The sequence below is a fragment of the Vidua macroura genome, chromosome 4 (genome assembly GCF_024509145.1).
Source record: "Vidua macroura isolate BioBank_ID:100142 chromosome 4, ASM2450914v1, whole genome shotgun sequence".
NCBI lineage: Eukaryota > Metazoa > Chordata > Aves > Passeriformes > Viduidae > Vidua > Vidua macroura.
Window position 1 is genome coordinate 16256592 of NC_071574.1, and position 16416 is coordinate 16273007.

General features: G+C 39.8%; 1 protein-coding gene across 2 annotated transcripts in view; it reads right to left on the minus strand.

Moving 5' to 3' along the window:
• Nucleotides 1–1119: 1119 nt before the first annotated feature.
• Nucleotides 1120–16416, minus strand: part of SYNPO2 (synaptopodin 2) — a 74931-nt gene continuing 59634 nt past the window's right edge. Inside the window, exons 4-5 of one of the 2 annotated variants that reach the window (XM_053975903.1) lie at nucleotides 13618–15803; nucleotides 1120–1882 (exon numbers count right to left, since the gene is read on the minus strand). In XM_053975903.1, coding sequence (XP_053831878.1) covers nucleotides 1316–1882; nucleotides 13618–15803 — 2753 coding nt within the window. In that variant the 3' untranslated portion in view covers nucleotides 1120–1315. Of the gene's footprint in view, nucleotides 1883–13615; nucleotides 15804–16416 lie in introns of both variants that reach the window. The other variant, XM_053975904.1, reaches the window with a different exon arrangement.

A 16416-nucleotide genomic window follows, 5' to 3' on the forward strand; every position in this document is an offset into this window, starting at 1 on the left:
TCCTTCAAGAATAAGGAGGATTGACAGCACTTCTTAAAACTGGGGGTGTTCATTTAATGCTTAAACAATATCTAAACTACCCAGGAAGCTTGGAATACATACATTTTTAGCCACATATTTCTATTGTTTAAATAAGCTGCAAATGCAAGGTATGTCTCACCAGCAAAAATTATTCACCATCCCTTCAGATCCATCAACATCACTTAGATATAACCAACCACCCAAAAATTTGCTCCAAGACTCGCATCGTGCACGACGTATCAGGAACCCTCTGTCACATACCTACTTCTACATAGAGCAGGAAGTGTCCTTGCTAGACAACTTATCTATGTCTTCCCAACTGATGATACAACTCAAAAGCTTTCTAAACATTGAGCTACCTTAGAAACATGAATGACTGCCCAGCCAGTTGGATTACCAGGCACTGGAGCAGTAAATGCTCAGCAAATAGTGAATTTCACAGAGAAATAAAGGCTGTTCAGCCTCTAACTTGTTTGATAGTTTATTACAAAAATAACTTGCAAACCAGTTTAAATACACTCCTCATCTCTTTTGTTGTTCAAGTATCATGGTATTGATCTCTATTAACAAAGCCTTTCTTCCTGGTGTTTTCAGATTAATTACAAGATGTAAAACTTCATCGGAACTGTCTTGAAATCTATCTTGAAATGAGTGACTGTGTATGATTTCCTGTACCTACATATTGTGGTGATTCAGGCACCATTGCCACAGATGTACTTTAACTGTTGCCACAGTAAAAATATTCATGGATTTACTTTCTTAGCTCATTATAGAAATGCAGTAAAAAACCATATGGCAAATAAGCCAGTGCTTCAAAGTCTTCCACTTTCATTAGAACTTCTGCAAATCTGACTATATTTCATAACTTGGAACTCATGTCAAACATTCACAGAAAACCTACAAGATCCTGTAAAATATTTCTTGGTTTTAAAATGCCCTTATTTTACTTTTTTCCACATTAGCTTAACTGCAAGCATTTTTGCTGTCACTTTCTACACCCTTGCTAGATTTTTGCATCGAGTACATGGATTGTCCCACTTTCATCTCCCCCCCTCACCCCAAGAAATGCATATTTTTGCCTTTTGACAAACAGAACAATCTTAGGTGTAAAACTGAGTCTATTCTAGAGGCTACTAGCGCTGCAGTCATGTGAAAACTGTGCTCCATCCAATTTTGTCTCCTCATTTTTTTACTTCAGAGATCACCAGGTCAGCAAGAAACTTTCCTTCTCCAACTCAAATCTTAGGGCTTGCTGAGCTGGAGGAAGGGAAAATGCCCCAGACCCTTCAACTGCTCATGTTGGACGCCTCCATCCCCTTGGCTGTGGATTGTAGTTTGAATCAGCTGTTGACAAGCAATAGTCAGACCTGGAATCCATGGACATTATATCAGGATCTGTTGTGGAGCGCTGCGTGCAGTAGGGATACTGCAGCTTAGGGCCAGCCTGGGTGGGGGCACTTGGGGCAGACAGAGAGCTTTTTTGGGGTGACAGAACCCCCGACTGCTTCCCTCCCAGTAAGGCTATGCTACCACTTGTGGCTGAGGGCTCATTAGAAACTTTAAGTTTCCATTCATCTGGTGGCTCAGGAAGCGTTTTCCTGCGAGCAGCCGATACTACGTTAGCAGCAATGGATTCCTGCATGCTTTGGGGGCCAAAAGCTTCATCCACGAGGCCAAGGGGAGATCTGGCTGCTGCTTCCCAGGGAGTCAGTCTCTTGCCAGGCTTGTCAGCTGCTGTGTCTGGCTTGCTGAAGTAGTCAGGGGCAGGCTGAAATACAAGAGGAGAAGTAGGAGACATGGCTCGAGAGATGAATGAAGAAGGTGTCCCAGGAAGCGATAATGAGCGGCCACTGCTCCTTCCCTAGGAAGACAAAATACCAAATACAGTTATTAACCAGCAAGAAAGGAAGCCCCTTCACTTCCAAACTGGAACAAAAGACACTGAAGGCACGTGACATCCTGGCAGTCCCTTTTTATGTCTACAGGTATCTTTTAGAACTTTAATTTACTGGAAGGGCAGGAGGCAGAGAAAGAAACAGGAACAAAGACACAGGAAATTTAATTTTTGAGGAACGTAAGCAGACCAAAGACAGGCTTTTACTGAAAAACTACAGTGGCATTAGCAACTGTGCAGCTTTCCCACTACTTAGCTGCTGTGCCTTGCTCTAAAAAGACCATTCTTAATGCAGAAGGGAGTCATGTTGTGACAGTTTTGTGTTTACAAGATTCTTCTAACATTAGGCACAGCCTAATTGATAACAGGCTCTGTCTACGACATCTGTCCAAGAACATATCTCTGGCAATCTCCTTTTAAGAAAGGCTTTTCTTGCTCAAAAATTATTAGACTTATCCTAGTTTTCACTTTTTGGGGCACAAAAGTGAACACAAGCAATTAAAGGCGTTAATACAATCATTCACTTAATACCCTTATATGACGCTACTTTTGGCTTCTTTAAAAGGCAATGCACTCAGAATTTCAGTACATTCCGACCCACTTATAGGAGCAATCCATTAATTTTTGACAAATCCTAATCTTCTTAGTAATGCAGCACTTTGAAACAGAAACTGTGTTTGTGAGAAGGTTCTGCAACAGCCATTTGGCAGCGCACGAAGCAGGTACAGCCTGTCCCCAAGCCAGACCTGCTCTCTGTGTCGCACAAATTACCTTTTCCTTATAGTCTCTATAAATGTGGTTCCTAAACACACTGATTCACACTCATTGATTCATGTCCTCAGGCTTAAATGCCTTTAATTCTGAAATCTGCTGTGGAATTCCTGGCTCTTTTTGCCAGAGACTTTGACAGAATTTACTCTGAACAACATTGTGCTCTGTTACTTTTTCTAATGAGCTTCCCAAACTTGAAGCACTGTGAGCATGAACTAGAGAACAGCCAACTAGGTGTGTGATCATTCAAGGTATAGCTGATCTAGCAAAGATTCACATAGAAATGTCACATTTTAAGTGTTTCTGCCACAGGATCTTGCTGCACTTAAGGAACTTGAATGACCACTGCTTTGGGTATTAAGTCCAGTTATAATATCAGTCCCCTGTATGAGAGATGAAACTGAGGAAGAGACTTCAGATTTCAATCTCTTTTAAAAAGTGTAGTGACACTCAGAGGTTATGTCATGAGAGTTTTGACAAGTTTCACAACTGATGCTTTATGACAGGAGTATCCTTTCACCTCTTAGCTATGATCAGCTATTTCCAGTTTGCATTTTGAGAGAGAAAACTCCCCAACATTATTAATCCCATCCACACACCCCTCTATGTTAGAAATTAATCAGATAACCCAAACTGCAAGAAATTGGGTGGTAATTAAGAATATAAAGCAATTAAGAAGATAAGGTCATACAGAGGGATGAAGAAGTTGATCAAACAGGCTCACCTTGTTAGTCTACATGTGTTAGCTCCTCTAAGTAGGGTTCTAGAGCAGAAAAGTTCCCCTTTTTCAACAGACATTCCAGTTCAAAGCCCTGTGTGTACTTTGTAGGATTTCAGAGATGCAGAGGGAAATGACACTGTTTAAACAAGCGTTGGATAAAATATCTGGCTTTTCAACACCTTTAGATGAAGATACTGTTTAGTCTGTCCTGTTCAGAGGAAAACTCCAGAGTTAATCAAGTTAATCAAGTTATGGAAGTATCTTTTTTATAACCATAAGTTATAAAGCAGGAACTAATTTTCTTTGACAGAGTTTAATCAGAGAATGGCGAGTTATTCAGTGTGTTTTACTACTTTTTTATCAAAATGAACCATTCTATTGTATTGTTTAGGTAGAAGTCCTGCTCTGGGCTTCCATTTCCCACTTGATAGCTTGTCTTTAGAAAAAAGTTCTAAAAACTTATATTATTATCTATAATAAATAGGCTGGGTTTTAACTTTGAAATTCCAAAATATGAAAATGCACATCTGTTTCCTCTAGCTTTGGTAAAGTAAGGATAATCTTTGCTTCCTTGAAGTAAGGACTGAACAGTGTATGGGTTTAACTAATATTTATCTTCTTGGATTGTGAGAAGACAAAACCCGTGAGGGTAAATAGCATTCCAGATGTTTTACCTGGAAGAAGGCTGAAGTACATGGGAAGAACCTTGTCAATTCCATAAGGGCCTGAAGTAATTTGAGGAAGAAGATCCCCACTAAGTAACTAACACATTACTTTGGTTTACTTTGGCTTATTGTTCAGCCCCTTCCAGCTAACAAACTCTGGAATTAAGGCAACTTCCATCACTAGAATTCATCATTCATCTGCTGGACAGCAGTAGCCAGACATGCTAATACTTTCTAATATTTCCCCTTTATATTTAAACCTTGGAGAAACATCTGTTGACAAGCGTGTACTAGAAACAATGCGCAAACCTCAGACACAATAGAAAACATGAAGTGTAACTAGAGAATAATTACTCTTCCCTCTTTTTCCCTTAAGCTACAAGAAAATCATAAAAAGAGGGGTAGAGATCTTCCAATGCTACCAGAATAATTACTTTATCACATTTTGTCTTCCTGTAATCTTGTGGTAAAACAGTTATTAGAATATTGAAGTATTATGCAGCAAGACAAACTAGAACCCTCAACACTGACTAATTTATTCTTTTCCAGTTCCTGGATGTTTTCAGAGGGAAAAACCTTTTCTACAGTAGTTATTGAAGGGAAAATGATTCCTAAATGTAAAGAAGAGGAAGAGCTGTCCTTTTAGAGCTGTCCTTTGCAATCAAAGAATTCTGATAGCTGCTAAATGCCTTGGGTGTCTGTGCAAACAGATTGAACTGTTTAGGTTAGTTTTAGTATTTTGAAAATTATTGAAAAAGTATTTTAGTATTTTGAAAATACAAACTAGTTAAACACTGCTCACTGAAACAAACATTTATGACATGGCAAGAATCTCTGATATTTATAAGATATATGTTAATATAAACTAGTATTTATATAATACTACTTCGGAAAGTAACTATTTCCATATACAAGCAAATGAATGTAAAAGCAGTACTTAGGTGTGTGCATGTATAGATCTAGTTAATGTAAGATGGATGAGTGTGACTGTCTATCTTTGATTCAAGAATATCTTTACCAACAATCAGGAAAAATGGGTTATTTTGAACTTAAAACTATTTCAATTTTCTTGTTAACTATGAACAGCTGCAAGACAAAAAGAACAATACTTAGGTTTATAAAATAGTGCAAATTTTAAAGGCAGGAGTCAGAAAGGTCTTCTTCCTTTTTCAAACTAAATAAGAATGAATAATACTACTTAGTGAAATGATTTCCCAGCAGCTGTTTTTCTGTCTCAGATGGCACATCTCAGTAAGAAAAAACTGTGTGTGTGTGTGTGTGTGTGTGTGTGTGTGTTTTTACATGCCACAGCTGCCTTTTTACCAGTCAAGGAGACAAAAGTGAATTGGACTCTGAATAGTCCAGTGAAACTCTCTCCACATAAACTCCTTCCTAATGAAGTCACTTGAAAAATTTGGACCTTCGTGTTTAAGTCATTAAAGAGATTTTATTTTTGTCTTTTCATAAGGTCCTGCTCCTTAATCCCCTATCAAATCACATAAAAATCTGAGTTAACAATAGTGCCTGGATGCTGTTTACACAGAAAGGGGACAAAGGAGGAGGAAGCAGATAAAACAGTTGGTTTATCTCAAAAAGCGACTCTGTCTTTATACAAAGCCCAGAGTGATGCATGTCTCCTTTGGCCTTCTATGGGCTTGTAATGGCCACTCCAATTAGAGACCAAACCACTGAGAAAATGCTATGACAAAATAAATAACACTGAATTTTTATGCCTTTCAATTCTTTCCTTCTTTCCATTTTTTTTAACATGAAAGAAGCACTTCAGCTTTTTTAACTGAGCTGAGTATGGAAGGGAGACATATTGTTAATATTATTACAGCTTTTTTTTTTGTCCCAAACCATTTATTATTTAAACTTTATGTCATGAAAAAATAATTTCTCTCTGAAATGCTGCCACCTCTGCAGTAAATGCTACAGCTATTTTACAATTCAACTACCAAAAGTTTTGAAATAAAATGGAAAAATAATTTTTATTTGAAACTCTTGAAATATTTTACAGTAGACTAAAATGGGAATGAAGAAATTTGGCTAATGAGCCAATGACAGGTGAGGGAATCTCACCTGTCTAACAACTAAAACCTTGTCAGTGGCTGTACTGAGACCAGAAATAGATTAGAATCACACAGTTCCGGCCTGATCCTGACTTCCTCAAAGCTGTCTTGTCCGGGCTTGATTCTGAAAATTTATGGGGAATTTTAGGACTAGAATCTAATTTATTCTAAATTCAGATTGTTTCTAAATGTGGTGTTATTTCAGGTGAGAACAATCATGTTTTCATAATTTGTATACAAACTAAGGAAGCAGTTACTGTCAGCCACCTCACATAAGTTTTGTGGCAAGTCACGTAAGCTTTGCGACAAAATTTGTGAAAAATTTTGCTTTTGAAAATAAAGTCAATTTTAGTTGTCAAGTAATGGTAGAAGAGGAAAGTAAATTATTAAAATTAGGCCTTCACTACTGCAAAATGCCTGGGTGGCTAAAAAACCAAAAGACTATTGCTAACTTGTCATGAATTATTTAGTTAGCTGAATTTGCACCTGTGCAAATGAAAGAAAATCAGCTTTTCATTATCATTTAATCTTTATCCATATGCAGTTCTCAAAATACAGTATACTTATGCCTATAGAAAGCAAATGTCTGAAACTTTTGGCCGTAGGGATTTCCTTGGAATAAACTGTTTATTTCTTGTAAGGAAGAATGTTTGCTGCCACCTTCTGGATTTTATATTGCACAGCTACCAGTGCAAAGATGGCCCTATTTTCTGACCTTTCTGCCTGGAGATGTGGTACCACTGCCTGCTTTAGAACTGGTTTGACACAAATCTTTGTGTCTGAAGTGTCCCATATTTCAGTGTAAATGTCCCTATGTGTGAACATTCATGCTGAGAGCTTTATGCAAGCTCAACAGGAGCACAGCCTGTACTAGCCCTGTGAGGTAGGAGGGTTTCATTCATTCCTACAAGTGGTGGTTCAATCATTCCCACAATCTGGTGGTTCAAACCCCCTGTTACTGTGTGCTCCATGATTGTATTACAGGTTTTATTTTGGCTCTTAAAAAGCTACCTTGAAGCAATGCTAGTGAACTTGGAAGGTCAGCTGTTCCAAAGCTCTAAAATGAAAGCACCATTGCCCAGTGCTGATGCATTTTGATTAAATTTCAGGATTTCTGCCGCACCAGTGCCATTTCAGGGATTCATTTAGGAAATATTACGGTTCTCTAACATAGGAGTATATTGTAAAAAAAGGTGTTTTTGCAGGTTGGAATTCATAGCTGGTCACTGAGTGTTCCCTTTCTGGAATTCCAGCTGGAGTCTGCCAGCTGTTAACACTCACAGAGGGATGTTAAGGATCACATTGACAGAGTAACTTCTGCGTGTGCTGCTGGGCTCTGGAGGGCCTTGAAGTGCCTTGAACTGGACATCCAGGGCCACAGAGTGCCCTGGTGTCAGTGCTGCTCAATCTGTGCAGTATTTACTCATTTGTAGAATGCAACAGTGTAAAGATGAATCCTGACTTCTGAATGATTTGGGTGCTAACAGCAAAAATCTGTAAGAAAATAATTCAGTATGAAGGGCACCCTTTGAAGAGTGTGCATTGAATAAGGAATGGTGCTGCGCATGGAATGATGTCAAAACAAAGCAGCAAAGAGCTGTTTGTCAGATGGGAATCCCCGGTTGGAGTCCTACAGCAAAAGGAACCACATATGACATGACTGCAGATGTTCTGGCCACACAAACCAAGGAGGTTGGATTAAGCTGACACAGGCAACAAGAATTCCAAGTGCCTCGCTTTGCAATCCAAACAGCAGTGTTTAATATTGTTTTTCTCATAATTCTATATACACAGTGTCATGTGCTTGCATCAGTACCACTTCAGTACTCTAGGAAGAAAACCAAGTGTACCCAGATGCCAGATACTTTGCTTTTGTTTTCAGTATAGAGCCATGTACCAACAACCTGCATAGAGGGGCTGTGAGAAGTAGCATTCTCACAAATCAAAGCCAAAAATCACTAGCAGTTATTTATGGTTTTTTGGGGGAAAAGAATATTTTAGAAAACTGAAAATATTTGTCCAAATGTTTTGTATGGAAACTTTTGCTTATAATATAAATGTGCTGAATTCTTTGCTTCTCAATCAGTTAAAGCTCACACTGAAACTGAATGTTGTGCTCCATGTCACCCTTTGTAATCCAACACGCTCCTGTGATTGGGAATGTATTTACTTCTGTAATGTTACTACTTTTCTTCTGTTTGTTGTATTTTTCTAAAAATCATTACAATCTGCTGTTTCAGACATAGATGGAAACATCAAGAGAAACACTCCATTTGTTCAACAGTTCAGTCTTGACACTTATTTAGAAATGACCTGGTTATTTTCATAGCGTCTTATCTTTGAATTGCCTGGAGTTATGAGGGGAGTTTCTGGTTTAGGATTTCTGTCTTTAAAATGTACAAAAGAATGAGGATTCTTGTTTGAAAATGCTGGTTTTACATTAATTCCCACAAAGGAAGCCTTCATCCAGATAGTTAATCTGTAAATTCAGGAAGTTATTTCTCTCACAGCTGAATTTTCTCAGCCTAAGGGAGTGTGCAGTTATTGTATTAACACAGATGTTTGTGCAGGTTTCACATGCACTGCAATTAAAAAGTTTGTCAAGATCATTACAATGAGGAATAGATTTTTCCTTTAAATGCTGTAGAGGATAACTGGAGACTTGATTAGCACACAAAGAGAAAGTCTGCCTGCCTTACTTAAGGAAGCAAATATTAAACCCATGGGATTACTGTCATATGCTATGCTTGTAAAGAAAGAGTTCAAATCTGCACCTGTAGAGATCATTTCAACATAGAGATTCAGGATTTTTTCTACTTTTTAAATCATTTGATGAAAACATGAAGGGCTTCCTTTAGTAAGCTACCAGCTGAAAACCACTTGTCAAACATAACTCTTGAGTGATTCCAACTGCTCCTTTATGTAATTGCATGCAAAAGTAATGTCTGCTGTAAAACAAGACCAGTTGTTGTCATGGGTACTGTGAAGTTGTGATGGGGGCACCAAGACTGCTGTGAAATTACCATGCTTACATATTTTCCCAAGAGACTACCAGCAGTGAGTTCATTCAGAGCTTCTGAATCCACAGGGTTTTGAAGATCCTGTCAAGTTTCTTCTTCATATAGTGTTTCCATTCCAAGCTGAGCAGAGCCATTATAGAATGCCATTATGCCAAGCTGTGTAATTAAGATTTGCACTTGCCATGCCAAACCACCAAAGCAGTCAGTGGAATCCCAGGTGTTTGACTTCAGGTACAGAAAGTTGCATCATGTAAAAAGGCAAGACTGGAAGAGGGAAATTTTTAGAACCAAAGGGTTTGGAATTTTAAAGCTAGCAAATCTGGAAAAGCATCCTGGAAAAAAGAGAGGAGAAACATTTTGCATAGTGTTAGTTGTTGTCATTTCCCTGCTGTTCCCCTGCCTCACAGTATACAGATCATTCCCTACTCCAGAACAGCTGGAGCAGCAGCATGTGAGGGTCAGGCTGGTCCTTTGTTGAGCTCTCATCCTGGATACTTCATAAGCAATGCTCCTCCCAGATCACATCATTTGGTGTGAAGTTCTCTTTATAACTGCTTGTAATCTTTTATCAGAGTTCAATAAAAAAAAATTCACTAAATGTCTGGAAATAGTCAGCTGTCTCTATATGCAGAATACATGAGCCCCTCTTGCTGGTTGTTCTTTTACCTTCAGTATTTCAAAATCCTCTGACAGGTATTTTACCCTGTGTAGTCACTCTTTTTTTATGGAATTTTGTCCCCCCAGCTTGCCTCCCTCTAATCCCAGTAGTCTTTTCTCTCAAAATTGCTGCTCTGCCACTTAGCACTAATTTTTCTATCTGAACCACACACAAGCTCCACACTTCCTTTTTTTTTTTTTTTTTTTTGCTGGTACCTCAGCCTCTTATTTTTTGTTTTTTCCTTAGGAGAGCAGAGAAAGCAAAATAATCAGGCTTACTTGTAAAAGATGGTAATGTTTACATTATAAAAGTTCCTACAAGAAAAATGCATTGAAATATCTTTCTGGTTGTTTCATAATATATTATTTTTTGACAAGCAGTAACATGGTAAGAGTGGTTCCTCTAGAGAAGGGAGGAGGAGTTAAGCAGTTCTTTGTTGAAGAACTAAATTTTGTGTCCTTTATTTTTGCATCAGAGATTTTAACTTTTTGTCTGAAAGCCACTCATCTCCAAAGCAAATCTTCAATTCAGTTATAAAGCAGGCTTAATAATAAATTGAAGGTATATTAAGCCGTGATGGAGGTAGCTGATTTTATGAAAAGGCTGTCTAGAATGTGAGATCAAAACTGGTGCATTATAGTACTTCCGGTCTGTGCTGTAATTAAATGTGTTAAAATAGTCATAAAACACTTAAATTCCTCCTTTAATGTGAACATACTGGAAATATTGTTATTGGACATGGCTTAAAATTCACTGTTAAATATGCTTCCATAGCAAAGATGACAATTGCATCTTGGCAATCTTACCATATTATATATAATAATTCTAATAGCTTCTTCAGAAAATTATTTATGAAAGCTTACTGCCCTTCCCAAGTGAAATTTTAGATGGCTCCTCTACACAAACAATTCATTTCCTTGATATTTCAGCTATGTTTGACTTTAGCTTTTCATCTGGACCCATGACAATGAGCAGCTCACCTTTCCTCTAAATATCTGCTTCATGAGAGATTACATCTTGGATAAACCTGTTACTGTAGGCAGAGCAGTGTTTTGAAATAGTAATAAGAATTAAAGACTTACCTGATTAGTAAAAAGAGCCTTGAAGCCAAATTGGATCCAAGCCCCATGTGTGTAGGATGATGTGTACATAAGAAATTGAATTCAGAGTTGGGCTTTGAATGAGATTTTCAAAAGATCTGAACTGAGTTAAGAGCACTAATGTTATTGAGACTTTTGTTTTTAACTCTTACTGGTGCTTTAAAAATTCTTCTGTCATTGTTCCAGGCCATATAAAATACTTGTATTTGAATGCAAATATGATCAAAATTCAGCTTTTCAGCATAGATGCACTTTCTAAGCTACTGTGTCTCAGAGCCACAGGCATCAATACCAATACTTGTGAAGGAAGGACAAAGCTGCTATAAATCTCCTCATTAGGGAAAGGAAATATTCTTTTGGTGCTGGGGTGAGCAAGTACAGAAGTATGATTATAATTTACAGATGTGCTTTACAGGAGGAGACTAAGCAAAATCATGGAAAGCGATACGAGGCTGATCAGATTTCTGTGTCTTTTCACAGTACTACTTACCTTTGGCAGGAGATCTTTATTCTAAGTACATACTGGTGTCTTAAAGTCCACCAAAAATAGTGTGTGCAACTCTAGATTGAACTTGGAAAGAGGGGAAGAAAGGAGGGAGCAAAGGAGTGAGGAAGGGGAAGGAGGAGATTTCATGTTTACAGGCTAGCATAGGGAATAGACTTCCCCCAAAAATGTACTGTCAGTGTGTACATGGAAGTGAAACAAAAAAATAGCAGCCAAACCAAAGAAAAAAAGCCACAAACAAGCAGAGAGGAAAGGGACAAGTTTAATGATAGAAGAAAAGTACAGATATTGACAGTGGAAAACAGATAGAAGGGAGATCTCCAAAGGACTAAAATATTGCTACTTTCTATTTCCAGGTAAATGCAGTATAGATATTTATTGAGTTTTCCAATTTTTTCCCCTCTGAATTTCATATCATTTTTTTCTGAATTTTAAGGGGGAGATGGATCCCTTGGTGATTTTCTTCTAATTCAGTCAGTATCCCAATCTAAAATTTAAAGGGGAGAGTAGAATTTTGGAGGTCCAAAATTCATAGGAAGGTTGTCTATTGGTTTGATTAGAGTTTGAATTCAGCCTGCTTTCTGCATGTGCAACCAAATGCATTCTTCTCATCTTTGATTGCAATTTGAGTTACCATCATAGGACCAAACTACAGAGATTTTGTTCATACTTAGGAATGTTTTCTTCATCGAGAGAGATGGTTCTACAAACCCTGCTATGATATACAAGGTCCACAATCTGGTCTGTAACTAGCTGAATGATAGTTTAAACAAATATACCAACAGATTCTGCCACCTTTATTCACAGAGTTATGTTTTAATCTTTAGCTTCACACCTGGGATGGATTTTGATTCCTTCGGTTGTGAGAAACAGCCCAAGCACCACTGATGCTGATGAAAGCCATACTAAACTACTCAAATATTTGCTCTAGATTCACTGCAGGATTATACAGTACATTTCAAGACCACAGGCTCTTAAAAGTTCCCCCCAGTAGCAGTATTTCAATCCTTAGTCCCCAATATGACAAATAAAAGATAGTAAAAGACCAGAGTAAAAAGATTTCACGTGGGAAGAAGCACTGTAGAGACCCAAGAGAAGAAAATTAAATGTGTACAAGAGGCCAGTAGGAAGACATGGTCATAATCATGATTTACTGGTAATTTCTTTGGCACAGAGTACTCTGGGAGCAAGAATCAGCACTCTACAGGCAGCCCTCCAGTTCTCAGTCACTGTGCTTTCACAAGAAACTGGTTCATTACTTTGCAGCTGCAAAACCCAGCTCTCCTCTCTGACTGCTCAATAATTTTGATTTACAGGCTTGTCTCATACTTGCTGGGTTCAAGGCGAACTCTGGTTAAAAATATGCCTGCATGTGGGATGTGAAATTTCCCCAAAATGGGAAATTTAAATAAATTTGTCCAGCTGTCTTTCCACCACTTTTCAGTCTTCATAACACTCCAGCATCTCTTCCAGCACATTCTCTGTGAAATCACAGAGGCAATTCATGATTTTGGATCACAGCTGATCCACATAGCTTACAAGCTAAGCCCCTGGCTGATCAATCAGATTCCTGTGGAAGGACCTTCAAGCCAGGACAGATTCTGAGTGAATTCCATGAGGCTCTGTGCAGGCCAAAGGTCTATCCAGTTGTGTTCTGCTAGTGATCAGTCAGTGTCTAACACTGTATTTTATGCTTTGTTAATAATACCTATTACTATTTGTTAATAAGGCACTTATTTAAAAAAAAAAAAAACAAACCACCAAAGTCCTCTAATCCCTAGGTCATTAGAACACAGTTGGGGAGAGGGACAGGAAGAAAGGTGTTCTCTGTTAATTTGATATACCAGGAATATTGCTCATTGTTTCGATTGTTGTAGTCCTAAAGCAAAAACCTAGTGTCCTGCTCACTTCATGCAATGGCACCTCTCCATTTTAGGATGTCATCTCTGTAAAGCACCTGATAAAATGCATAAATGTACTAAAAATTTTAGATCTATTTTGATTCCTTTAAAAAGTTCAAATATTTTGGACCCAGATTTGAGGTGATACATCTGACATTCTTAAGTAAGCTAAGGAGCACCACTGGCACAATCTCTGTGCCAGATGACTGCAAGTGACTGCAAGCAAAACGGACACTAAGTTTCTGCTTAGAAACCAGGTTTACTCTTGAATAACCGATGGCTTCCACACCTGTGCAGTGACGCCAGCTTTCTTGGCTGAAAATTTTGGCCTCGGAGCAGTAAACAAAGAGGATGTGGTGGTTTCTGGCTTAGAAAACGCAGAGTAGCCTGTGGGTGAATATGATTCATTCCCTGGAAGGGAGGCATTAGATGGGAATGAAGGCTGGGACCCGTAGGCTGGCACGGAGTACACCGAAGACGGCCGGACCCATGTAGGAGAGCCAGCACCAGGTGGAAGGTAGGGAGGTAAAGGCAGTGTTTGCTTTGAAGTGGACAGCTTCGATGTCTGCTTCATGGCAAGGTTTTCTTTAGGAGGTTGGAAAGTAAATAAAGATGGATCAAGTTGATAAGGTTGATGTTTCATGATATCCAAAGCATTGAGACCTTTCTTAGGTTTTCTTTTTGTGTTTTTGGTAGCAGCAGCGGCCTTAGAGGAAGGCTTGGTAGCAGCAGGAGGGTAAGATGGACAGTGGATGGGATTATAAGCGATGGGTGGAGGTGCTCGGACATTAGATGAATATTTCCAAGAAGCTGGTAAAGATGGAGTTGGGGATGTGGCTCGTGCCATGTTTGCCTGCACAGTCTCTGAATCCACCACATACTTCTCCATTCGGGAATGCCTCCTGGCAAACAGCTGTGCTCCTTTCCCACTCATAGCTGGCGGCATCTCAAAGGGAGGCTTTGTTTCTGCAGCACTTGGGGTGACTGGTGTTGCCTTGGGGGCAAGGTTTGGACTCGCCAGGCTGGCCTGAGGCCCTTTGAAAGGACCAGCAAGGTCAAGAGTGCTTGGGGGATGGACGGGAGAATGAGGATACTGTGGAGATTTGGGTGGTGCAGGATACGCTGCCTGAGGTGAAGCTGGTGCTGGGAAAGAAGGAGGCTTGTTGGAAGCTGCAACTGAAGGTGACCAAACCGGTGAAACTGGAGTACTAGCAGAAGGAGACACCTTGAGTGAAGGTTTTGGAGCAACAGGAGGAGGGGCCTTTTGTTTAGATGCTTGAGTCTGCATGAAATTGCAAGCTTCTGCTCCCAAACTGAGGTAGTCTTCTTCGGGTCCTGACTCAAAACCGGCTCCAGTCCCTTTTTTGCCCTCTGCATTGTGTACAAGGGACAACAGGGCAGGATTAGGACTTACTTTGGGTGCATCTTTGAAATTGAACATAGGTTTGGAAGTGCTTCTTCTCTTTGCCTCCTGCAGTATCCCGGTTCTTTTGGCTGGCACGGCAATCCTTTCATCCCTGGACGCGATGTGTTCCGTGGGCTCGGTGGCTGCCCACGCAGGTGGGGCAGCCTTGCTGACCACAGGAGCTGAGACAGGTCTGTAGAAAGCCTCAGCTGGTGGGCTGACAGAGCAGTAAGGAGGTGCTGCTGCTGCATCTGAAAGGGGACTGGTGACATTTCTTATGGGTGAAAATGGTGCAGCTGCTCGGTTTTGAACTCCGGAAGGGAAGGGTTTTGCTGTTTTATTCAGAGATGCTGCCTTTTGAGTTCCAGAGGACTGAAAAGAGAGGTTTGTGCCAGGTGCTAAGCCAAAGCCATTTTGTTGTACCACTTTGCTGTGATTCTGGCTCACGTCTGTGTAGCTTTTGCTCACACAGCTCTGCTGTCTTGACATTTCCTCCTCTTTTGATTGATAGACGGAAGAGCTCACTTTCTGGAAGTTCTCTGTCACGGTGGTTTCCCTGTGCTCCTCTGTCTGCACTGTGCTTGCCTTCATCTCCTCTTGCTCGGCTGTTATCTGATCCATCCTCTGCCGCCTCTTGGCAAACATGAGGGCCCCTTTCCCTGTGCTGTCTGCAAGCGTCTGCATCTCCTCTCCACTTTTTGTCTTCTTTTCCACCTCGAGCAGACCACTGTCCCAGTCAAATGTCACAATCTTGCCGTCCTTGTTAATGTCAGAGAAAAAATCTTCATCTATTTCCGACTCACTCGTTGCAAGCAAGCTCACCTCAAAAGTGTTTTCCTTGTCCCCCTCTTCACCTTCACCCTCTTCACCCTCGTCCTCGTCACGTTCTAACTCCCCAGTCCCGTAGCTGACTAAAGTGTATTTCCTCGCCCTTTGGCGGCGCTTCTTGAACATCAACACCCCCTTGGAATTGGGGTTGGGAGCTGCCGTCAGCAGCAGTGCAATGCTTTTACATTTAGATTTGGCTTCTTTCACCTGCTTCTCCGACAGGCTCTCGCTTCGTCGGAGCCCTGTGGAAAGAAAAAAGAGTGCACATTAAATTCATGCAGCCCATGAAACTGCAAGGAGACTATCAAGTGCATTTTTCTGTACTGAAATTCATTAAATATGAAAACATTTCTTTTGTATGGAAAGTTCATTATACTCGAGCTTTTCTCACAGTATCAGCTGTGTTATAAATTCCGTACCCAGCATGCCTTGGAGACACACCCATGCAAGTTCAAAGGCTACATCACTTTCTTTAGGACTCTCTTAGTTCAACAGGAACATTACACATGTCTTTATTTCTAGCATTCTTAAGTTTTATTTCCAGCACCAACAGGCAGGTGATATTTTCTCATTTATCCAGCTTCTGGTCTGGTATTTTCCAAGCATTTGACTACAAGTTCCTAGGCTTACAGCAGCCATTCCCAGCCAGGCAGGCCCATGACTGCTTTATGTCCAATATTGAATGAAACTGAGCAGATTCTGTCTGACAGTGGCAGCAGCTTCTGCCATTTAGGTGCTTCTTTTACTCCTATAAGTTACAAACTTGCTAAAAGTCAGTATGCTACTTTGTATTAGCTGTTTAAAAGCAAGTATACATCCAGAAGGGCATACACAGACAATATTAGCATTAACTTT